Genomic DNA, 24,469 nt, shown 5'->3' on the forward strand with positions numbered 1-24,469 from the left:
ATCATTGCCTGTGTCGCTATCCTGCACCAATTTGCATGTTGTTTAATCCTTGCAAGAATATTTAGAGACTTTGACCACATTGATCCCCTGGAGATTTGGGGAGAGCATTTTCCTGCAGCAACTTTCTCCACATTTTACCTTTTGTAATGGGGGCAGGAGGGGGTGGGGGTGGGGGGGGTGGTGGGGGGTGGGAGAGGCGTGTGCATGGATTTGTGAGGAGTGCATGTTTCAGGAATTCTAGATTGTTCTGTCAGCTGTGTAAATATTCACCCAGACTTTGTCAGCTGATTAAGGGTTTTGCGTTCTCTGAGTCTGGATATAGTCCCATTTTAGAGCATTTCTTTATTTTGCAGAAACTTACACCTGATGTGAGAGCTTTTGATTCTGGGATTGTCCTGGCCAGGCAGCCCTTGTAAAATGAGCCAAACGTTCACTACCCTCCAAACACAGGGCACCCTGTTACATTCCATAAACGTTCCTAATGATTAGCTTTCTAAGTATAAAAAGATTTTGACGTCACCTGGTTGCATTCTCATCTATTCAGTTGTAGCCAGAGAAAATTCTGCAATGGCTTCTCTTCCCATTTCCAGACCATTCCATCTGGTGTCCCCCAAGGATCTATTCTACTTCCCAGCCACCCCCTTCCCCTACCAATCCACGCTGTCCTCAGTGACAGCTTCCAAAAGCACAGCATTAGTTTTCACATATACACCGAATACACCCAGCTGTACCTCACCATCACCTCTCTCTCCTCCTCCATTGTCTCTAAGTAGATGAGCAGAAATCTCTACTAATTAAATATTAAGACTGAAAACATTTCCTTTGATCTCTGCCACAAATGCTGCTCTTGTTCTGGTTGTCAAGAGACAAGTCTTCAAGGGTAATTCCTTGGCCTTAGAATTCCCAAATGCTGCAGAAGTCCCTGAATGAGATGCTGAAACTATACTGGAGAAATGAAGGGAAGACCTTTCACTCCAGAATGATGTAACAAAGTGTGTTGGTGTTATTAATCTTTATTCATTCTCCTTTTAGCCACTCAGTGTAAGCACGGTGCTGTGTACGACACATGTGGTCCAGGCTGCTCCAAAACCTGTGAGAACTGGAATGAAATTGGTCCTTGCATAAAGCCATGTGTGGCAGGCTGCCACTGCCCAGCAAGTCTGGTACTTCACAGAGGACGATGCATAAAACCAGCCTTATGTCCCCGGTGACACGACTGGAGACCCCCTAACCTTGTGATTAATGATGGTGATGATTAGAAAGCAGCCTTGGGGACGTCTGCTCTGTCATTGTATCTACAACCAAGAAAGTGGAACGCATGTATATTTTCAATACAGCTAATTGATGATTAACCATTGGACTATATAAACTGTTGCTGAATGTATAAACAGACAAAACTTTTAAATTAATATAAAGAGAAAAAAGACTGAAATCAGTCAAAAATCATTTATTTTACTGTTCTACAACATTTAAAATACTTCAAAAAGACTGTTTAATATTTAAATGTTGGCCTTTGCACCTGTTTCTTGACAGTGTGCTAAAGAAAACTGACATCAGTGAAGAATGAGTATCTTGAATGAATGAATGAAGGGCACATCTCTCCTCATCAGGAATTTTAACCAGTTGGAAATGCAACCCTGCACCTTGCGTCTGTGGACAGATTTAAGACAAGATTTGATGTCAAGATGAGTTGTTTACTTTCCACCCTTTGCCAGTGCAGGTGATAAGGGAGTCCAGCGATGGGCAGCATCGTTTAATGTCTATTAAAACAGTTACCTTGGTTTGAAATGCCCTCAGTCGCAGGTTGACACACCAGATCCAAGCAGACATGTGGGCAAAACCTCATAGGAGACAAGAGTGAAGATGGCTGTTTACCCTGCAGCTCCGGGACTAAAATCATTCTCTGCTCTGATCTCAACAACTTCTAGCTTGATGTATTTCAGGCATTTCTTTTGCAGATCAAACTTGTGACTGGGATTCACTCAACATCTTCTTCAGTAATGGAATGATTACAGAACCCACTGATCACAGAGCTGATGTGACTCCATGCTCAGAAACCAATAACGAACATCACCTAGAGCGGGATTTAACTCAAGGCCCATGGCTCAGTCACTCCTGTTTAGCGTGGAATAGGATAGTCTGGCACAACGTATTTCTGCTTCTCATCGTGTTCCAGAGTGCAGTTAGTTGCTGGAAGATCACGCAACAGAAATGATCAAGGTGGTGTTGGTGGTGAGATTGATCCAACTTGACGTTATCAAAGAAATTGACTACCACTCAACTTAAGGCACAAGGTTTGTTGTATTCTGCATATGATGGTTGGTGTGTGAATTTATTGAGAAAAGGCGTATATGTGTGTACATGTACGGCCACACACTCCATGTTCTGCATGAAATTCCAGCAGTGACAACAGCAGTCAGCAGCAATGAGGATGGGACTGTCAGGGTGCTTTGAAATGAAGTGAAAAATTAAATACTCCTGAACAGTTTGACACGACTCGACATTCACCAACTCAACAGACCAAAGTTCAGAAACAACTTGTGCTTTGAAGAATAGAATCACATTTCTATACACATCATACCAGTGTTAAGAGAGATCCAAATCTGTAGCTCTAAAACTTCCTATTGGCTGTTTATCAGTTTACTGATTATTATTAAATATTTGGTAAGCTATATTTGACCAAGTGGTTGATCTGAGAGCATAAACTGTGGCTAGGTTAAGTGTTGACACCTGCCAGTGGCGTTTTTTCTCCATGCGACAGACAGAATGAGTCAAAATTTAACAAAAACTTGTTTGGAACAACCAGCGTGAATACTGTTTTAGTAAAATGCAATATCTTCATTTCTTAAAGAAACATTATCTGATTGCTACATCCGGTGTCATGATTTAACTAAATTACTATGTCAACATTCCTCATTCAATTTTGCTGTGTCAGTTGTCACAGTGCAGTTGTAGACCTGGCCATCAGGTGGCTCTGTTAGAAAGTTTCCCAACTCAGCATCTTGTGTGGAACAAACACAAACTGTGACGTGTTTATACAGCTCCTGTTTTTCAGGTGAAGGACAGATGCCACCTGCCAGGGGACCAGTGTCTTGGTTTAATATTGCATTCAAAGGACAACCCTAGTGCAGCACTCCCTCAGTACTGCCCTTGCATTTTTGCGCTTAAGTTTCTGGAGCAGGGCTTGTACCCACAACCTTCTGACTCAGAGGCAAGAGCAGCATCCACTGAGCCACAGCGGAAGATGAAGTAGGGAATGTTACAAGATACAACAACCTGGACATTTACTTATATCCATCCTAGTATTTGCAGGGCAGGTTTCCTTAATGTCCTTATTCGCACATGGTCTAATAAAGGTGAGACGGTGGTGATACAAAATAAACACAAAAACTTAATGCAAATGAACCTTACTGAGTATTTTTTATAATGAATGATGGAGCAATTTGACTAATGTTTTTAATACTGCGTCTGCTGCTTAGCAATACCAACTGTGCTACATAAATGCAAGTTCTTATTGTCAGGTGTTGCTAGGCATCCCAGTGTAAACCATCTGACAAGCAGAATATGAGATCAGTGAGAAGTATGTTGCATTCATTCTCTGCGCTGAGTCTGCACCTATGGCAAGCATGAGCTCCAACTCCCTCATCCTTCCGGAGGTCAACGAGCTCTTTTTCCTCGATATTCACATCCGGGAAAATGAGACTTGGGGGGGGTGGGGGGGGAAGAGGAAGGTCAAGAAAACACCCTGTTCAGAAAATTTAGACTCTAAAAATCAAATAAAAACAGAAAATGCTGGAAGCTCAGCAGTATCTACTGAGAGAAGGGATAGTAAATTAAATAATTATACACAGGAAAGAAAGTAGTATAACAGCAATTATCAACCTTTGCACAGAGAAATAATGACAATCTTATTTTACTCACAAAATCTTTATTGAAAATAATCACATATGCATAACTCCATAAAGACATGAAAATTCTGTTTATAAAGAAACACTTACAAAGATCATATTTCTACATTTGTTTTCATCTTCATTCACACCTCCTGTTACCGTCTTTAAGCCATTTGAGATTTCATCTGCACAGCAAAGTTCAACTGGATTCAACCTGGAAAGCCTCTGTTCAGCCAAATTACCACAGATTTCTATGTCCAGTTGAGACTTTTCTTTATCTTTAAGACTTTGTAAACGTCATTCTGAAACACAGGGGTGAAGTGAGGAGCGGGCGACTTGGAAAGAACTGAGCACAAGGGGGGTTTCATCGCATTGTGAGCATCCTCCACATCCCAAATTTCTGGCATGCTGCAACCAGGCCTGTGTGTGTGGAACAGAAATCTGTTAATCAACCCCGTAAGAAACGGCTGGTGCTAATGACGCAAAATAATGGTACTTTCATTTTAAATAGACACAAATTCATCATTCAGAGCTGGAAGAATCCATAACCAGTGTGAATCATTAAATTGATTGGGTTTATGAGCCAGTCAATTAACTCATTACCATTAATCTCTCTCTGCTGAGTGGTTCTGATGGTGAACACCAATGCCAATGTCGCAGTAATGAGTCTGGAGGAGTTATTTCATTCCAAGGGTGAAATTTTACCACAGTGGGATTTTACACTCCCGCTGTGTGAGTGAGGTTTAGAATGTCTCGTTGCATTTTACAGCCTGTCCCCACTGAAATGGGGCTGTAAAATTTTGCCCCAAGTGTGTGGGATCACTGGGTTAATGACTGGATCAGGACTGACACTAATTCTGCTTTCATATTACCATGTATCCCTCTAAACCAGTCATTCCAACAGCAACACTCAAACTGGGCCATTAGAATGAAAGTGACAGAAAAAAACCAAAAGATGCTGAATTTAATGGACTGGATTTCAGTCTAGCCACTTCCACATGGCATTCAACGGCATTATGATCATCAAAATCCTTAAGCATCGACATCCTACGGGTCACCAGTGACCAGAAACTTAACCAGTAACTGGACCACCAATACAAATGCCAAGGCTGGGAATTCTCTGGCAAGTAACTCACCTCCGAACTTCCTAGAGTTTGACCAGCATCTACTAGTGACAAGTCAGGAGTGTGATGGAATACTCATCACTTGCCTGGATGAGTGCAGCTCCTACAACATACAGGAAGCTTCACACCATCCAGGACAAAGTAGCCCACTGATTGTCACCACATCCACCCCCAGCAGAGCACCTTGGCTGTAGTGTGTAAACAGACCCACAGGAGATTAGAGAGCACTAGTATTTAATGCCTATTCTAAAGCATTTTGAAATAATTTTAATAATTTTTAAAGATATCTCAGAGGATCTTTGTTCATTTAAACCCAAATTAATCATCGGAAATAAATATTACAGAATTTGTTGCACACAACAGGAAAGGGTGACACTGAGGGAACAATAAAAGGGCTAACTCCCGTGGTCTTCCTCAAATTTACACTGAGCTCAAATCAATAAGGAACAACTATATACAAAGAGGAAAAAGATTCTGAACAGAAATTACTTACAGAAGCTTTAAATCAGACACGTACCTTGTTTTTCTCAAGCACCAGGAATCTTCAAAAATAAAATAGTCTACTCCCAGCCTTAAAAGCCCATTCTTCACTTCCTCTGCGGGTTTCCGACTGTACATCGCATACACCTGCTTCGTTCTTTCTCTATTTGAGAACAAGCAGAGACTTGGATTTTTTTTTTAGCTCAAGTGGGATGAGCACAGTATTTCCTTAATGAGAATTTGACAGGGAGGGGAGGAAAGTGGAGGCGTCGGACAGGGGTAGGGATGGGGGAGGGGTCAGGATGAGGAGCAGGGGGAGGGGCTTGGGAAGAGGAGCGGGGGAGGGGCTCGGGAAGAGGAGCTGGGGGAGGGGCTCGGGAAGAGGAGCAGGGAGAGGGGCTCGGGGGAGGGGCTCGGGAAGAGGAGCTGGGGGGAGGGGCTCAGGAAGAGGAGCAGGGGGGAGGGGCTCGGGAAAAGGAGCAGGGGGAGGGGCTCGGGAAGAGGAGCGGGGGGAGGGGCTCGGGAAGAGGAGCAGGGGGAGGGGCTCGGGAAGAGGAGCAGGGGGAGGGGCTCGGGAAGAGGAGCAGGGGGAGGGGCTCGGGAAGAGGAGCAGGGGGAGGGGCTCGGGGGGAGGGGCTCGGGAAGAGGAGCAGGGGGAGGGGCTCGGGGGGAGGAGCAGGGGAAGGGCTCGGGAAGAGGAGCGGGGGAGGGGCTCGGGAAGAGGAGCAGGGGGAGGGGCTCGGGAAGAGGAGCAGGGGAGGGGCTCGGGAAGAGGAGCAGGGGGAGGGGCTCGGGAAGAGGAGCAGGGGGAGGGGCTCGGGAAGAGGAGCAGGGGGAGGGGCTCGGGAAGAGGAGCGGGGGAGGGGCTCGGGAAGAGGAGCAGGGGGAGGAGCTCGGGGGGAGGGGCTCGGGAAGAGGAGCGGGGGGAGGGGCTCGGGAAGAGGAGCAGGGGGAGGAGCTCGGGGGAGGGGCTCGGGGGGAGGAGCAGGGGGAGGGGCTCGGGAAGAGGAGCAGGGGGAGGAGCTCGGGGGAGGGGCTCGGGGGGAGGAGCAGGGGGAGGGGCTCGGGGGGAGGGGCTTGGGAAGTGGAGCGGGGGGAGGGGCTCGGGATGAGGAGCTGGGGGGAGGGGCTCGGGATGAGGAGCTGGGGGGAGGGGCTCGGGATGAGGAGCTGGGGGAGGGGCTCGGGAAGAGGAGCAGGGGGAGGGGCTCGGGGGGAGGGGCTCGGGAAGAGGAGCAGGGGGAGGGGCTCGGGGGGAGGGGCTTGGGAAGAGGAGCAGGGGGAGGGGCTCGGGGGAGGGGCTTGGGAAGTGGAGCGGGGGAGGGGCTCGGGAAGAGGAGCGGGGGGAGGGGCTCGGGAAGAGGAGCTGGGGGGAGGGGCTCGGGAAGAGGAGCAGGGGGAGGGGCTCGGGAAGAGGAGCTGGGGAGGAGCTCGGGGGGAGGGGCTTGGGAAGAGGAGCAGGGGGAGGGGCTCGGGGGGAGCGGCTTGGGAAGTGGAGCAGGGGGAGGGGCTCGGGGGGAGGGGCTTGGGAAGTGGAGCGGGGGGAGGGGCTCGGGGGCAGGGGCTTGGGAAGAGGAGCGGGGGGAGGGGCTCGGGAAGAGGAGCAGGGGGAGGGGCTCGGGAAGAGGAGCAGGGGGAGGGGCTCGGGAAGAGGAGCTGGGGGGAGGGGCTCGGGATGAGGAGCTGGGGGGAGGGGCTCGGGAAGAGGAGCGGGGGAGGGGCTCGGGAAGAGGAGCAGGGGGGAGGGGGCAGGGAAGAGGAGCTGGGGGAGGGGGCAGGGAAGAGGAGCTGGGGGAGGGGCTCGGGAAGAGGAGCTGGGGGGAGGGGCTCGGGAAGAGGAGCAGGGGGAGGGGCTCGGGAAGAGGAGCTGGGGGGAAGGGGCAGGGAAGAGGAGCTGGGGGAGGGGCTCGGGAAGTGGAGCGGGGGGAGGGGCTCGGGGGGAGGGGCTCTGGGGGAGGGGCTCGGGAAGAGGAGCTGGGGGGAGGGGCTCGGGAAGAGGAGCAGGGGGGAGGGGCTCGGGAAGAGGAGAATAATTTCACTCAATTTATAAAGTTAGCCTAACTATACTCAGAGTGTCCGCACAATCCAGGGAGAGTGCGGTGCGAATGCTGCAGGAGAGGGAGGTGTGAGGAACAGACATTAATACTTGTAGGAAATGGCTGGAGCTCAAGATTTGCGAATTTGAGATGAAAGAGGGAGAGGGTTTTCTTGGGGAAAGTTATGGATGGCAGTCATCTTGCTGAGAGATGCGAGCTGGCAATGGTAGACGAGGGGTTGGTCAGGAAATGCAAAGAGGGATCGTCTACAACAACAGCAAGTATTTGTATAGAAATGAGAGAGTACATAACCTTGCATTGGGAACTGAGTACATCTCTGCGCTGTGGTTCAATTACTGCATCCTTTAACTTTACCACAGCTGAACATTGTGCTTACTCTCACCTCCCACAGCACAATGCCATGAGGATTGACTAGTGTTCACAGCTATTACACTCCTGTGATTTAGTACATCACCAAAGGTTATCACATTTTGAAAGTGAGGTAATGGAGAACAAAAGAATGACTGACCTCAGGCCTGCATCTTCATAGTGTGGGTGATTTACAATAGGCCGTCCTGTAGATAACCTGATGCTTGCCATTGTGGGCATAGCTCCAGCAAACACAGCATCTGCAATGTGAATGATTGTTTTTGCTTGTTAAAACCTCCATTTTACTGATATCTACCTTTAAAAGGTTATTAAGCTCTCGTCAATCTATACACACTCACACAACACGGTAACATTTTCTTAGCACTGCTTCCATATAGTACCTCAATTACAGGTAATGCAGAGCTAAAATGGGCATTAAATGATCTGTGGATTAATAGCATGGCCCCTGAATTCCCTCAACCAGTTGTTGCTGTGCACATCCAAAGGATCAAAGCATCACTTTAAGTTCTAGGCAAGTGGACGCCAAATGACCAGCTCTCTTTCCTGACCACAGAACAACTCTATCCCCAGCCTCAATAAAAACAGAAGCCTCAGTCAAAACCAGCAGCCTCTGTTTCCACACACTCCCTTTGGCTTCCTTTATTCACCATTGCCAGAATACACAGGTATCACTAATCAATTATCAAGTGTATCACTCTATGGTTCCACCCAACATGCTTCCCTTTCACTCACTATCTCAAAGGCTGACTCTTTAATATAATGCAGCCATTTTAACCCTGTGCAGCAGCAGGAATATTGGTGTATTAAGGAACCTGGTTGAGGATATGACTAGGGCCTACTGTTAGCTCAGAGCAATCAGAACTTTATTCTGTAATTGGTTATGTGATGCGCATAGCTGACTGATGAGTATATGAAATCTGAAAACTCCACTCCCAGAGTTAACTTCCCTTGGTCATTGAGCGCAAACACATGATAAAAGAAGTTGCACAGCCAATGAGCCAGAACCTAATGGTTTGCTGCCCCACAACATACAGTACACTTGGTTTGGGAGATTTCGATACTCTGAATGGCTAAAGGATCTATAGCAAACTCAATCAAGTCTACACATCTGTTTACATTTGTAAATAAGATGGTTAAAACAAGAATGTATTCATTGGTATGTAGCCCTGTGGAGGATTAAAAACACCATTTCTCCACAGAAGTCATTTTTGTAACACCCACCTTTTTTGGTATTTTCTTTAATCCACTCCAATAATTCCTCCTGAGGGAAGTTGCTGAACTCTCCAATGATGCTCCACTGCTCCTTCAGGTTTACTGCCCCCTGTAAAGCCATTGCTGCCAGCATTACACACACAATTATCTGGTGATGGGATTTACTTCGAACCCGGCTAAATAGCTAACAAAAGGAAGAAGAAACAGAAAGAAGCAATGAAACAAACTTTCAATCTAACTGCTTTTACTCTGGTTAAGAAACTACTGAGTAGGTGTGAGAAAGACACTGAGCAGAAAGAGAATTCAGAGTTTTGACAAATGATAGTGTCTCCTGCCAATGCAAGATGGCAGTCTACACATGCGCACTGGTCCGCTAATGCACGGAAATCTACTGACATTATTCACCAGCGCCCAAACTGCCAGTAACAGCTATGCATGGGCAGGCCATTGTGCAGGTGCAGTTAGGGGCTGCATGGTGTGGTGACGTCAGAGGGATCACGCATATGCGAATTTCAAAATCTGACGGCTCACGGGGAGTGTGTCTGTAAGCACAGGGAGTGTTGGGAAGTATTTATGGGGGTGCCGATCTGCTCCTCCTCAATCCCATCCCCTCCATCCTCTCCCTGGGTAAACACTTTCAGGGAATCCTGCAAGGTACTAGCATGGATAGAAGATTGGCTGTCTGGCAGGAGGCAGAGAATGGGGTTAAGGGGGTCCTTCTCAGGATGGCGGCCGGTGACTAGTGGAGTTCCGCAGGGGTCAGTGTTGGGACCACAACTTTTCACTTTATACATTAATGATCTAAATGAAGGAACTGAGGGCATCCTGGCTAAGTTTGCAGATGAAACAAAGATAGGTGGAGGGACAGGTAGTATTGAGGAGGTGGGGAGGCTGCAGAAGGATTTGGACAGGTTAGGAGAATGGGCAAAGAAGTGGCAGATGGAATACAACTTGGGGAAATGTGAGGTCATGCACTTTGGTAGGAAGAATAGAGGCATAGATTATTTTCTAAATGGGGAGAGAATTCAGAAATCTGGAGTGCAAAGGGACTTGGGAGTCCTAGTCCAGGATTCTCTTAAGGTTAACTTGCAGGTTGAGTTGGTAGTTAGGAAGGCAAATGCAATGTTGGCATTTATTTCGAGAGGACTAGAATATAAAAGCAGGGATGTGCTGCTGAGGCTTTATAAGGCTCTGGTCAGACCACATTTAGAATATTGTGAGCAATTTTGGGCCCCGTATCTCAGGAAGAATGTTCTGGCCCTGGAGAGGGTCCAGAGGAGGTTCATGAGAATGGTCCCAGAAATGAAAGGCTTAACATATGAGGAACGTTTGAGGACTCTGGGTCTATACTCGATGGAGTTTAGAAGGATGAGGGGGGATCTGATTGAAACTTACAGAATACTGAAAGGCCTGGATAGAGTGGACGTGGGGAAGATGTTTCCATTAGTAAGAGAGACTAGGACCCGAGGGCACAGCCTCAGAGTAGAGGGAAGACCTTTTAGAACAGAGATGAGGAGAAACTTCTTTAGCCAGAGAGTGGTGAATCGATGGAATTCATTGCCACAGAAGGCTGTGGAGGCCAGGTCATTGAGTGTATTTAAGACCGATTTAGATAGGTTCTTGATTGGTAAGGGGATCAAAGGTTACGGGGAGAAGGCAGGAGAATGGGGTTGAAACACTTATCAGTCATGATTGAATGGCGGAGCAGATTCGATGGGCCGAATGGCCTAATTTCTGCTCCTATGTCTTATGGTCTTAATCCCCTGTCAATGCTTGCTTATGTAATGGCTATTGTGATCAAGCGCATGCTGCCATATGTTTTCTCCAGATTTTATGGAAGGCAGACAGGATACAATTTTCACAGTGAAACCCAATGATTTACTATCGCTCCTTGTTCCAAAGGCAACTCTGCAATTATTCCTTGTAAAGATGCACTTTTTCAAGGTTCTGGTTACAAGCAGTGGTGCATTCCAGCATGATTGAGAGGGTGCAGGGTCTTGCCTTAAATCTGTGTTTTTCTTTTAAGCATTTTATACCTTAAATAACCCACAATGGATAAGTATAAATTAATTCAGTTGCACATTTCTTTCCGAGTGCCCATTAAAAGGACACCGCTGTCCAGCTGTGAGGATTTCAGCAGTGCCATCTTTGGTCCTGGCCACTGCTGACTCTGGTGCTCCAAATGATGTCACGGAGAAACACGGTCGAACTGCGCATGCTTGGAGTGTGCACAGCGCTGGCGGGAAAAGCAGCCGGCAAATAAACGCACCCTGTACATAAATACCAACAACAAAGGAGCTTTTATACAGAGAGCCGGTGGTTCAAAATAAGTCCTTTATTTTGCAAACCTATATAAAAGGATAATGAAGGGTCATCACGACCTGAAACGTTAAGTCTGTTTCTCGCCACACATGCTGTCTGACTTGCTGAGTATTTCCAGTATTTTCTGCTTTTATTTTCGAATTCCAGTGTTTTCAGCATTGCTTTTGTATAAAAGGATGAAGTTTATTGTAGTATCTTCTGATATTTATTGTGTTATGGAAAACACACGGGGAGAAGAGCATAAGAAATAGGAGCAGGAGTAGGCCATACAGCCAGGGCTGATCTCATTGTGGCCTCATCTCCACTTTCCTGTCTGTCCCCCATAACCCTGGACTCCCTTGTAAATCAAAAATCTGTCTAACTCAGCCTTGAATATATTCAATGATCCAGCCTCCACTGCTCTCTGGGGGAGAGAATTCCAAAGGTTAATGACCCTCTTGAGAAGAAATTCCTCATCTCCATCTTAAATGAGACACCCCTTATTTTTTTTTTTAAAACTGTGGCCCCTAGTTCTTGATTCCCCTGCAAGGAGAAACATCCTCTCAACAACTACCCTGTCAAGTCCCCTTAGAATCTTAAACGCTTCAATAAGATCACCTCTCATTCTTCTAAACTCCAATAAGTATAGGCCCAGCCTGGCTCAAACTTCCTCATAAGATAATCCCTTCATTCCAGAAATCAGTCCAGTGAACCTTCTCTGAACTGCCTCCAGTGCAAGAACATCCTGTGTTAAGTAAGGAGACCAAAACCGTACACATTACTCCAGGTGTAGTCTTACCAATTGTACGACTGTAGCAAGACTTCCCTACTTTTATATTCCGTCCCCCTTGCAATAAAGGCCAACACTTCATTTGCCTTCCTAATCACTTGCATCTAACCTTTTGGGTTTCATGCACAAGGACACCCAGGTCCCTATGTGCCCTCCTTTAAAATAATATTTTGTTATTCTATTCTTCCAAAGTGAACAGCAAATGATTAGGACTGCTGATTTTTTTTAAAATCCAGAATTAAGCACTCAATAGTAAGACATTTCCCTCCAGCCTATGCATATCCACGTATTCAAAGCTACAGGTCAGTCCGACTGCAGTGCTGGCATGAAACAGAATGACTTTGCACTGACATTGCAGAGTGTAAATGCAGTTAGAATTCAAGCATCAGGACAGACGTGTCCCTGAATCTAAGTTGCCGGAAGCTGCGTAGGAGGTAATGCCAGTCCTCTTTGCTTCAGATCTGGCACTCAAGCTTTGCACCCATACATAATGATTTTGGCTTTGTGTCAGTGCTAAGCTTATGGAATGCACATCCCCCAAGAAAGTTACCTGGACAGCACTGATTTCAATTGCAATGTCCCTATTTTCCAATTGCAGAGTCTCGTTCTGCAGCATATAATATAGGACAAGTAGCACTGATTTAGGGTGCAATACATCCATCATAAACACGAGGATTAGCTCAGTTTATGACAGATTTCATAATTTTCAACTAATGAATATAGTATTAAAGAAATATATACTGCTAGCTTGAAAATTTTAATCCAAATATCAAAATCAGAACTACATTAACCTCATCACAGGAGGAATGTACTTGGTTCTCATTGCAACTCCAGAGTGACATTATTTCCTCTAATCCCGTGCCTCATTCTTTCCCTATACACTTTTCCAAATTACACAAAATCTATCAGATTAATAATAAATGTTATTTAAAATCAAACACCAGTCAGTCATGTGCTAAATGTCTTTTTGAATTCCATTAGTGGACTGCATTGCACTCTGATTAGGCTGCGTACCAGCAAAGAGTTGCCCAGTGACACAAAATAGACTTGCCGATTTGAAACTGAAACATCCAAAGTTGACAGTTTTCTTTTGCTGTACCAATTTACTGCAGCTACTTTCAACTCACCATCATCTAACTGGCTTTAGGAGCTGGGCTGAACAAGTGTGGGTAACAATGCTAAAGTCCATTAGTGAAGCTTGATCTTACCTGCCTGGAGCAAATTAGAGAAGCCATGATGCACATATGAGGAGTGAGGAAAAGTTTCAGTCTCATGATGAGAGTGGCCAGGACAACAAACGCTACCAACTGCAAAACATGATAGACCAGCTGTAGAGACAGAAATACAAATCACACGTTATTATATACCTTCAATCTATCAGCAAAAGGTTATGACAATTTCAAATACCTTTAAGCCCTCCAATATATCCAATCTAGAAACGCAGGGCCTGAAATTCCAGCACCACCACTCTGTACTAGAAGTGAATTGGAGCAAGACCTCAGGCTGACTCTGTCCCAAATCCCCAGGAAGGATCATTTTAATTATCGGGAAAGGCACTACAGATTGTCCAGCAGAAAATGAGAGCAGCGCCCTGCTTCCCCATCAAGGGGTCAGAGACCCTCATCGTCTGAGTTGTCAATCAAATGTTATTTCTATTTCTCCCCAAAGGGAAAATAGAACTTGGCTTCTAATGACAGCTGATCCCCTCTGGGATTGAGATCCTGTGTTGCTAAATCCCCGCTGGGGTTGATAACCTGCGTTGGGAGGTATTTGTAAGGCCAGTACAGGACCTCAGTCCTGTTCTCAGTAGGCATAAGGGGCCCACTGGGTGGATTTCCCAAAGTGGCCCGGGAACTCTCCCAAGTCTAGAGTGCTGGTTGCAGAGGTAGGGAAATCCTGCAGAAGGTGTATCCACCACCGCCGCAAATCAGAAAATGTTAGCGGTAAAACCAGACAGAAATCCGTTCCATTCAGGTCCCAAATTCCAACCTTTGTGGGTGGGAAGGAAGATCTGCCCATTTTGCACATTCTATTCGCTCACTAATAGTGGGTCCTAAATAAATAGGACAGATTTTCCACTGTCTTCACAATGTGGTGTCTCCTAACAGCCAGGATACTGGATGGAGTTGCTCTCTGACCACTGTCAATGAGGCCTGCTACTGGCCTAGCAGGAATGAGCTTGCACTGAGCTCATCCATTTATAGTTATGGACAAAAATGGGTCAAACAAATTGGTGCTGGTTAAAATGAACATTATAATTGTCCTCAGCCACTAAAATAAGTGAAAGACAATGACCAGAGAATCAAATATCCAATGTAATTGTCAATGTAACTCTTCATAAAATTTGATCATGAAGTGTAAGAAAGTGTTTTACCTCTCCACGGGTTGGACATCTCTTACTAAAAGGAAAAGAGAAAATACACATTTTAATCACTAATTAACACTATTTTATAAACTTTAGCCAGATTCACAATAACTGTGTCCACTAACAGACAGTGAGCTTCAACAGGTAGTTTCCCCTTGACCAAGTTTCTTAATGCACAAAAGGACCTGAGGGAAAGATACAGATCCTGAGTTTCCTTTGGCCTTCAGCACAGTCCAGGATTTGGAGTGGGGGGGGTCAGATGACAAGGGAAAGAATATCAAACTGAACCCATAAAGCTCAGCTTTCCACCCCTGCAATGTTGGGGGCAGGGTGGGGGGGTGGGGTGGGGGAGAAGGGTTCCTGTTGGGGTCAATGGGGGGGAAAGTTTCATTCTGTCACACTCTCACTCGGGTTATGAAGGAAGCAGGGCCCCTGGAGGAGGATCTCCCTCTAGAATTCCAGCGGCTTACATGTCAGGGTAGCCCAATCATCTGGACACCAGGGAGCTGGGTGGAAGGGCTCTGAGGGGTGAACTAACCTGGGTCTTGGCCTCGACAACTCAAAACTGTTGGCAGCATGTAGCCAATCCATCTCTGTTATAAGAGAAAGATTAACAGGTACAGTAGGTAGCATTGAGGTTATGTTAATTGACTAGTAACGCAGAGGTTTGGATCATTGCTACAGAGACATGGGTTCAAATCTCACCACAGCAACTGGGGAATTTAAATTCAGTTAATTAAGTAAATCTGGGGATAAAAAAGCTATTCTCAGTAATTGTGACCAGGAAACTACTGGGTTATCATAAAAACCCATCTGGTTCACTAATGACCTTTAGGGAAGAAAATCTGCTGTCCTTACCCAGTCTGGCCTACAGTATTTACATGACTGGTCCTCAGCAACCTACTGGTTGTAGATGCAGCTGTCCATGAGAATGCTGTTAGGAGTAAGCACCACACAGTCCATGTGAAGACATAGTCCCATCTTTACACTGAGCATACCCTCTGTCGTGTTGTGTGGAACTACCACCATGTTAAATGCGATAGATCCATAACTGATCCAGCAGCTCAAAACTGGGCACCCATGAGGTGTTGTGGGCCATCAGCAGCAGAACTGTACTCAACCACAATCTGTAGTGCCATGGCCCGGCATATCCCCCACTCCACCATTACCATCAAGCCAGAGGATCAACTCTGGTTCGATGAGGACTGTAAGTCAGCATGCCAGGAGCAGTACCAGGCATACCTAAAAATGAGGTGCCAAGCTGGTAAAGCTACAGCACAGGACCTACTTGCATGCCAAACAATGGAAGCAATGTGCAGTAGACAGAGCTAAGTGATCCCACAACCAACAGATCGGAACACAAGAGGAATCATATTTCACTCAAAACGCTAACTCTGTTTCTCTCCACAGGTGCTGCCAGGCTTGCTGAGTTTTTACAACATTGTGTGTTTTTATTTCAGATTTCCAGCATCCGCAGTATTTTGCTTTTATTCCCAGGTACTGAAGCAGCCCGTGCCCACACGCAGCAAAACCTAGACACTTTCAGGCTTGGGCTGATAAGTGACAAGTAACATTCACGTCACACAAGTGTCAGATAATGACGATCTACCCTTAACATTCAATGACATTACCATCGCCGAATCCCCCATCAACATCCTGGGGAATCACCACTGACAAGAAGCTGAATTAGATCAGCCATATAAATACTGTGGCTACAAGAGCAGGTCAGGGGCTGTGAATTCTGTGGCAAGTAATTCACCTCCTGACTCTCCAAAGCCTGTCCACCATCTACAAGGCACAAGTCCGGAGTGTGATGGAATACTCCCCACTTGCCTGGATGAGTGCAGCTCCAACAACACTCAAGAAGCTTGACACCACCCAGGACAAAACAGCCTGGTTGATTGGCATCCCATCCACCACCTTAAACATTCACTCCCTCCACCACTGGCACACAGTGGTGGCAGTGTGTACCATCTACAAGATACTCTCCAGCAACTCAACATGACTTCTTCGGCAGCACCTGCCAAACCCACAGATATACTGCCTACGCGGGAACACCACCACCTGCACTTTCCTTTCCAAGTCACGCACCATTCTGACATGGAAATATATTGCTGCCCTTTCACTGTCACTGGGTCAAAATCCTGGGACCCCTTTCTTAACAGCACTGTAGTTGGTACCTACACCACATGGACTGCAGCGGTTCAAGAAGGCAGCTCATCACCACTTTCTCAAGGGCAACTAGGGATGGGCAATAAATGCCAGCCTAAGAATGAATTTCCCATTTACCTCTGGACCCTTATTATTGAGCCATTATACCTCGCATTATCATCCCTTTTGTCATTTACTCTCTCCTGCCCATCACCCTCTCAGACTTTTTCCTTTTGTTCTTTCCTCCCTCCCCCCCTTTCTCTGCCTCAGTACTTGTTTATAAACTGTTGAATCCCTATCTTTCACTTCTGATGAAAGGTCATCAACTTGCAACATTAACTCTCTCTCTCCGCAGATTCTGCCTGACTGGTTGAATATTTCCAGCATTATCTGTTTTGATTTTAAGTACTTTTAATCTGCCCAACCTGTTGCCCTATGGCCCAGTTCCACTTGATGCACCAATTCTGGTGGAGGGGCAACTGACTGAAATAATGACACACTTCAGCTCCCCCTGACATTGCACACGGTCAGGAGCAGAGGTAATAGGTACAGAAGGATGCCTGCTCGGTCCCACTCCTGTCGACAAAGTGGGTCCAAGGAATGTTTACCCCGTTAAAGCTAAAACAGGATTACAGTGCCAACTTTGTATCTTTTCACTTATTCCTCATTTTAAGAGCTGTGGGGTAAAAGGGTCAGTTTGCTGTATTTCAAAGCCTAGGGCCCATGCTGACACATTTAGGACACTTACTCATCTATGCCTTCTGGCAGTCCTCCTTTTAACAAACACAGCAGCTCCTTCAAAGTCTGTAAGTAAATAATAAATCATTACTATTTTCAGAAGTTCATGAAAGGTTTTATTCTAAATCACCTTTTACAAATTAAACATTGAATGATTGAGAAAACACAGCCTAAATAGATCAGTAGAGTGTAGCAATAAAAAGGCACAAATCTGTATTTGCTAAACTTCAATGTTCAACGCAAGGGGGTAGCTTAGATTGATGAACTAACTCAGCTGCACACAAGTTTATACATCCAGGGGCTGAAACCTACCTGATGAGGAAGAGGCATTCTACATTCCCATGGAAGTGCTGGGGTGTGCCACTGACCCCAAACTTCACAGGTGTCATTCCCTATCTCCCCACCAAAGAAGTTAATGCATCCTACAGCCCCCTTTGCAAAGGAACCAAAATTAAATAGTCAAAAGAAAAATAACATTTTACTTCTTTGAGGGCTGAGACCATAACCCCAGCCTGGACTCCCAGGTGGGGCCCACTACTATCTTTCGATGGGGTATTTACAAACAACAAACTGTTAGATCCCTCTGGGGGCTGGGATCAGGAAAACCCCTGATGTTGGGAGTTTCTGCTTTGATCCTGCTACCTCTCACACTACTAGCCTTGCATGTGGCAGGTGACCATCCTTTAGGAGTCTAAACCCCACAGTATCCAGACCCCAGCCGATATACCACTGACTGATGCTACATCAACAACATCCTGGAAGTGTCACAAGTGCTCCCAAGTTTATCACTGAGCACAGTACATTTCAATAGCTAATCTCCCAAGGTGTCACTCATTGATTAAAAAATATAAATACATTTTAAATTAAATTAAAAATAAGATATCAAGCAATTAATAATTCATAGATCTAGAGCTTAGAATGAGGGCATTCAGATCATTGTGGCTGTATCAGTGCTAGGTTTTCAAGTGGAGCAGTCTACTGAATCTCATTTCATCACTTCTGCTCTGTATATTCCTTTTTATTCTTCACTTTCCAGCACATTTCTAATCCCATTTCAAGTGATATTATAATCTCTCCCTCAGAAGCCTAGTAAATATTCCAAGCCACTGGGATAGCAATCGAGGTGCCCAGACTAATGCTCTGGGGGCGAGGGTTCAAATCCCACCCTGGCAGCTAGTGGAATTTAACTTTAATTTATAAATCTGGGATTAAAAGCTAGTCTCAGTAACAGTGACCATGAAACTATCATCGATTATCTTAAAAACCCATCTGATTCACTAATGTCCTACAGGGAAGAAAATCTGCCATGCTTACCTGGTCTGGTCTACATGTAACTCCAGATCCATATCAATGTGGTTGACACATAACTGCCCTCTGAAAGAGCCTAGCAAGCCACTCAGCTCAAGGGCAATTAGGGATGGGAAACAAATCCTTGCCAGTGATACCCGTATTCCATCAGAGAATAAAGAAAACTCTCTAAAAGATAGCGTCCCTCTGAGCCAAGGTGTCAGAAGGTCACAGGGTCAATTCCCACTCCAAAAACTGGAGCACATATTCCAGGCTGACACTCCCAGTGTGGCACAGGGAGATGGTGACACGCTAACGGGCCAGCACAGAGGGAGCAGCAGCACATTCCGGGGCTCGGTACTGAGGGAGCATCGTCCTGTCAAATGATCAGTACAGAGGAAGTGCTGCCCTTTGGAGGTGCTATCTTTCGGATGAGATGTTAAACTGGGTCCCCTTCTGTCCTCTCAGAATCCTTTGAAACTATTCAAAGAGCATTGGGTGGGGAGTTCTGGAGGTCAACATTTCATTGTCAGCCAACATTACAGATACTGATTATCCATTGATGTTTGTGGGAGTTTGCTGTGCAGAAGTTTGCTGTCACATTTCCCTAATTACAACAGCAATTCTGAAGTACTTCATACATTGAGGTGGCGAAAGATGCCATGGGAATGTCATTTCTTCTAAAGGATCATTGTGCGGAAGAATTATTCTAACTCCTTGCTTCATTCCTCTAGTGATAGTCCTAAATCTATAACAAAAACAGAATTACCTGGAAAAACTCAGCAGGTCTGGCAGCATCGGCGGAGAAGAAAAGAGTTGATGTTTCGAGGCTTCATGGCACTTCAACAGAACAGTTGTGTTGAAGGGTCATGAGGACTCAAAACGTCAACTCTTTTCTTCTCCGCCGATGCTGCCAGACCTGCTGAGTTTTTCCAGGTAATTCTGTTTTTGTTTTGGATTTCCAGCATCCGCAGTTTTTTGTTTTTAGCCCTAAATCTATGTTCAGTTAGTGACTAATTAACCTGTGGAAACAATCTTTCACTGCTTACCTGCTCAGAATTTTAAAATCTATAAGAAAGCCTGTAACCTCCAGAAAAAAAATTTCATATTTCATGTCATTCGTCATATCCTGTATTGTTCTAATGAATCAGTGAGGCTCAAATTCCCTGTTCACATGCTGATTCTACACAATATTCCAACAATGGTCTAAGTATAAAAACAAAAAGCTAAAAGCTACTGCGGATGCTGGAAATCCAAAACAAAAACAGAATTACCTGGAAAAACTCAGCAGGTCTGGCAGCATCGGTGGAGAAGAAAAGAGTTGACGTTTCGAGTCCTCACGACCCTTCGGCAGAACTGAAGTAATATTAGGAGAGAGGTGAAATATAAGCTGGTCTAAGGTGGGGGGCGGGGGGAGAGAGAAGTTGAGGGTGGGGTGGTTGTGGGGATAAGCAAGCAGTGATAGGAGCAGATAATCAAAAGATGTCACAGACAAAAGGATCAAAGAGGTGTTGAAGGTGGTGATATTATCTAAGAAAAGTGCTAATTAAGAATGGATGGCAGGACACTCAAGGTACAGCTCTAGTGGGGGTGGGGTGGACAGACAAACAAGGTATTAGTTGTACATTTAAAAATAATGGAAAAAGGTGGGAAAAGAAGAATCTATATAAATTATTGAAAAAAAAAGGGGGAGGGGGAAGAAACGGGGTGGGGATGGGGGGAGGGGGAGTTTAAGATCTAAAGTTGTTGAATTCAATATTCAGCCCGGAAGGCTGTAAAGTGCCTAGTCGGAAGATGAGGTGCTGTTCCTCCAGTTTGCGTTGGGCTTCACTGGAACAATGCAGCAAGCCAAGGACAGACATGTGGGCAAGAGAACAGGGTGGAGTGTTAAAATGGCAAGCGACAGGGAGGTTTGGGTCTTCCTTGCGGACAGACCGCAGGTGTTCTGCAAAGCGGTCGCCCAGTTTGCGTTTGGTCTCTCCAATGTAGAGGAGACCGCATTGGGAGCAACGAATGCAGTAGACTAAGTTAGGGGAAATGCAAGTGAAATGCTGCTTCACTTGAAAGGAGTGTTTGGGCCCTTGGACGGTGAGGAGAGAGGAAGTGAAGGGGCAGGTGTTGCATCTTCTGTGTGGGCATGGGGAGGTGCCATAGGTGGGAGTTGAGGAGTAGGGGGTGATGGAGGAGTGGACCAGGGTGTCCCGGAGGGAATGATCCCTACGGAATGCCGTCAGGGGGGGTGAAGGGAAGATGTGTTTGGTGGTGGCATCATGCTGGAGTTGGCAGAAATGGCGGAGGATGATCCTTTGAATGCGGAGGCTGGTGGGGTGATAAGTGAGGACAAGGGGGACCCTATCATGTTTCTGGGAAGGAGGAGAAGGTGTGAGGGCGGATGCGCGGGATATGGGCTGGACACAGTTGAGGGCCCTGTCAACGATCGTGGGTGGAAAACCTCGGTTAAGGAAGAAGGAGGACATGTCAGAGGAACTGTTTTTGAAGGTAGCGTCATCAGAACAGATGCGACGGAGGCGAAGGAACTGAGAGAATGGGATGGAGTCCTTACAGGAAGCAGGGTGTGAGGAGCTGTAGTCGAGGTAGCTGTGGGAGTCGGTAGGCTTGTAATGGATATTGGTGGACAGTCTATCATCAGAAATTGAGACAGAGAGGTCAAGGAAGGGAAGGGAAGTGTCAGAGATGGACCATGTGAAAATGATGGAGGGTGGAGATTGGAAGCAAAATTAATAAATTTGTCCAGGTCCCGACGAGAGCATGAAGCAGCACCGAAGTAATCATCGATGTACCGGAGAAAGAGTTGTGGGAGGGCGCCGGAGTAGGACTGGAACAAGGAATGTTCCACATACCCCATAAAGAGACAGGCATAGCTGGGGCCCATGCGGGTACCCATAGCCACACCTTTTATTTGGAGGAAGTGAGAGGAGTTAAAGGAGAAATTGTTCAGTGTGAGAACAAGTTCAGCCAGACGGAGGAGAGTAGTGGTGAATGGGGATTGTTGGGGCCTCTGTTCAAGGAAGAAGCTAAGGGCCCTCAGACCATCCTGGTGGGGGATGGAGGCGTAGAGGGATTGGACATCCATGGTGAAGAGGAAGTGGTTGGGACCAGGGAACTGGAAATTGTTGATGTGATGTAAGGTGTCAGAGGAATCACGGATGTAGGTGGGAAGGGACTGGACAAGGGGAGAGAGAAGGGAGTCAAGATAACGAGAAATGAGTTCCGTGGGGCAGGAACAGGCTGACACGATCGGTCTGCCAGGACAGTTCTGTTTGTGGATTTTGGGTAGGAGGTAGAAGCGGGCCGTGCGAGGTTGGGCGACTATCAAGTTGTAAGCTGTGGGAGGAAGATCTCCAGAGGAGATGAGGTCAGTGACAGTCCTGGAAACAATGGCTTGATGTTCTGTGGTGGGGTCATGGTCCAGGGAGAGGTAGGAGGAAGTGTCTGCGAGTTGACGTTCAGCCTCCGCGAGGTAGAGGTCAGTGCGCCAGACAACAACAGCACCACCCTTGTCAGCGGGTTTGATGACAATGTTGGGGTTGGACCTGAGAGAACGGAGTGCAGTAAGTTCAGAGAGAGACAGATTAGAATGGGTGAGAGGAGCAGAGAAATTGAGACGGCTAATGTCACGCCGACAGTTCTCAATGAAAAGATCAAGAGAAGGTAAGAATCCAGGGGGAGGGGTCCAGGTGGAGGGAGAATATTGGAGGTGGGTAAAAGGATCCGTTGAACGGGGAGAGGACTCCTGCCCAAAGAAGTGAGCACGGAGACGAAGACGGCGGAAGAAGAGTTCAGCATCATGCCGAGCCCGAAATTCATTGAGATGAGGGCTTAAGGGTATGAAGCTAAGTCCTTTGCTGAGCACTGAACGTTCAGCATCGGAGAGGGGAAGGTCAGGGGGTATAGTGAATACGCGGCTGGGGCTGGGATTGGAAGATGGGGTGGGGACGGAGGGACAAGCAGGGGTGGAGGGTCCCAGATGGTTGTTGGTGTCGATGAGTTGTTGGAGTAAGTATTGTACAAATGCATCCCTTCAATTTATTGTAATTATAAATTAAACCCAGAATTCCTGTGGCTCTTTTTACAACCTATACTCCCACCCCCAGCTTTCACTGTTCCTGCACTCTGTGTTAAAGGCCTTAACCATTTAGGCTGCACATCAGTTCACTGATTTTCCCCGATCTGCCCGCTCTACAAACCCAGTCAATTCTTCTGCATTCTCCAGTGCTCTTCCTCAATGTCATCCCTGCTAAGTCAGCATCATCAGCAAACTCCAACATCACTCCCCTTGTGCCTATATCCAAATCACTTATATAAAACCCACTCCCTTTTATATTGTCTCTTAATTCTCAGGTGGAATGTTATTAAATCTGGTATATTCCACATGTCAATTCAATTAATTACACGTCACTTATCCTTTACAAATCTACAGAACTGTTTCTGCTTAGCTCAGACTCTAAGTGCTGCCTAACTTCCTCCTACATAAGGAGGCTGTTCCTTCAATGCTTTGCACCCAGAGAATGTTTATTTCCCAGACTTTTAGTATAGGAAGGACGGACAGAAACCTACACCTGCAATGGGTGCAAACTAACAGCTGCTCTGGCAGTAAGCTGGGCGGGGGAATTACTGACACATGTATCATGGAAACTATGAGACCGGCATACTTAGCACTGTGCTACTCATGCTATGAGAGAGAGTTATGAACTTTGCGAAACAAAATGCAAGATGAGAATCTGGGCTCTTTGGTTCTCCAGTTGGCAGCATTTTTACAGAGATTACACATTTGATCTTTACCAGCAAACAATGCTTTCCCCTTCTAAGTTTTTTTTTAGGTTACCTGAGTAAATGAACATGTTTGTTCCATTCACAAACTGCATCCTTTTGCTTCAACCATTCATGTGGATGTTTTGTATGTGTGCTCCAGAACTAGCCAAGCTGTTCCAGTACAGCTACAACACTGGCATCTACCCGGCAATGTGGAAAATTGTCCAGGCATACCTGTGCACAAAAATCAGGGCAAATCCAACCCCACCAATTACCGTCCCATCAGTCAACTCTCAATCTGTCCACTAAAATTATTGAATCAAAATATTTTCACAGAATAATCAGAACCATAGTACAAGACTGCAGAGATAGGTAGGATAAGAATGGTTCTTTACAGTCTTTCAGGAAGGCTGTAGATAGACTTTGGAATATTAAGGTATCACAAAATGCACAAGGTAAAAGTAAATAATTTTGAATCATGAATAATGGGTTTGGGTCCTCCTGGGATTTGTCTAATCACCTATAAGGCATCATAAAAAGGAGATTTTGATGGTGATTCCTGAACCAGCTCTGGATTTCTGCTTCTCAGCTCCCCTGAAGAGACAGGAGGCAAGGACGGCTGGTGTACAAGGGTTGAGCCAGCCGATGGGGTGAGCATGCTTGGAATCTGGCGTAACAGATGGAAAGTACCACCGATCAGCCATCATCTAAATGAAATAGAAACAGAAAACGCTGGAAATACTCAGTAAGTCAGGCCGAATCTGAGAGAAACAGGTTAATAGTCATTCATCAGAATTAAAATCTGACAATCTAACAGATGCGGCTGAGTATTTCCAGTATTTTCTATTTTTATTTCAGATTTCCAGCATCTGCAATATTTTGCTTCTGATTCAAGTGAATGTCAGGACAGGGTTTAGGGGCTGAATGGCCTA

At 46.0% G+C, this 24,469-nt stretch overlaps 2 protein-coding genes across 6 annotated transcripts in view; one reads left to right on the plus strand and one right to left on the minus strand.

Annotated features, from left to right (window-relative positions):
* The window catches only part of bmper (BMP binding endothelial regulator), a 101,330-nt gene extending 97,929 nt beyond the window's left edge, over window positions 1–3,401 (plus strand). For both annotated transcript variants that reach the window (XM_078539807.1, XM_078539808.1), the window contains one exon: window positions 1,033–3,401. In XM_078539807.1, the coding sequence (XP_078395933.1) occupies window positions 1,033–1,211 (179 nt within the window). In that variant the 3' untranslated portion in view covers window positions 1,212–3,401. The remainder of the gene's footprint in view (window positions 1–1,032) is intronic.
* A 507-nt stretch (window positions 3,402–3,908) lies between these two features.
* dpy19l1l (dpy-19-like 1, like (H. sapiens)) overlaps window positions 3,909–24,469 on the minus strand; it is an 85,831-nt gene continuing 65,270 nt past the window's right edge. For 3 of the 4 annotated variants that reach the window (XM_078539811.1, XM_078539809.1, XM_078539810.1), the window contains 7 exons: window positions 17,488–17,543; window positions 14,598–14,622; window positions 13,432–13,551; window positions 9,142–9,316; window positions 8,060–8,159; window positions 5,532–5,657; window positions 3,909–4,310 (listed from right to left, as the gene is read on the minus strand). In XM_078539811.1, the coding sequence (XP_078395937.1) occupies window positions 4,142–4,310; window positions 5,532–5,657; window positions 8,060–8,159; window positions 9,142–9,316; window positions 13,432–13,551; window positions 14,598–14,622; window positions 17,488–17,543 (771 nt within the window). In that variant the 3' untranslated portion in view covers window positions 3,909–4,141. The remainder of the gene's footprint in view (window positions 4,311–5,531; window positions 5,658–8,059; window positions 8,160–9,141; window positions 9,317–13,431; window positions 13,552–14,597; window positions 14,623–17,487; window positions 17,544–24,469) is intronic. The other variant, XM_078539812.1, reaches the window with a different exon arrangement.

The sequence above is a fragment of the Cetorhinus maximus genome, chromosome 4 (genome assembly GCF_964194155.1).
Source record: "Cetorhinus maximus chromosome 4, sCetMax3.hap1.1, whole genome shotgun sequence".
Taxonomy (NCBI): domain Eukaryota; kingdom Metazoa; phylum Chordata; class Chondrichthyes; order Lamniformes; family Cetorhinidae; genus Cetorhinus; species Cetorhinus maximus.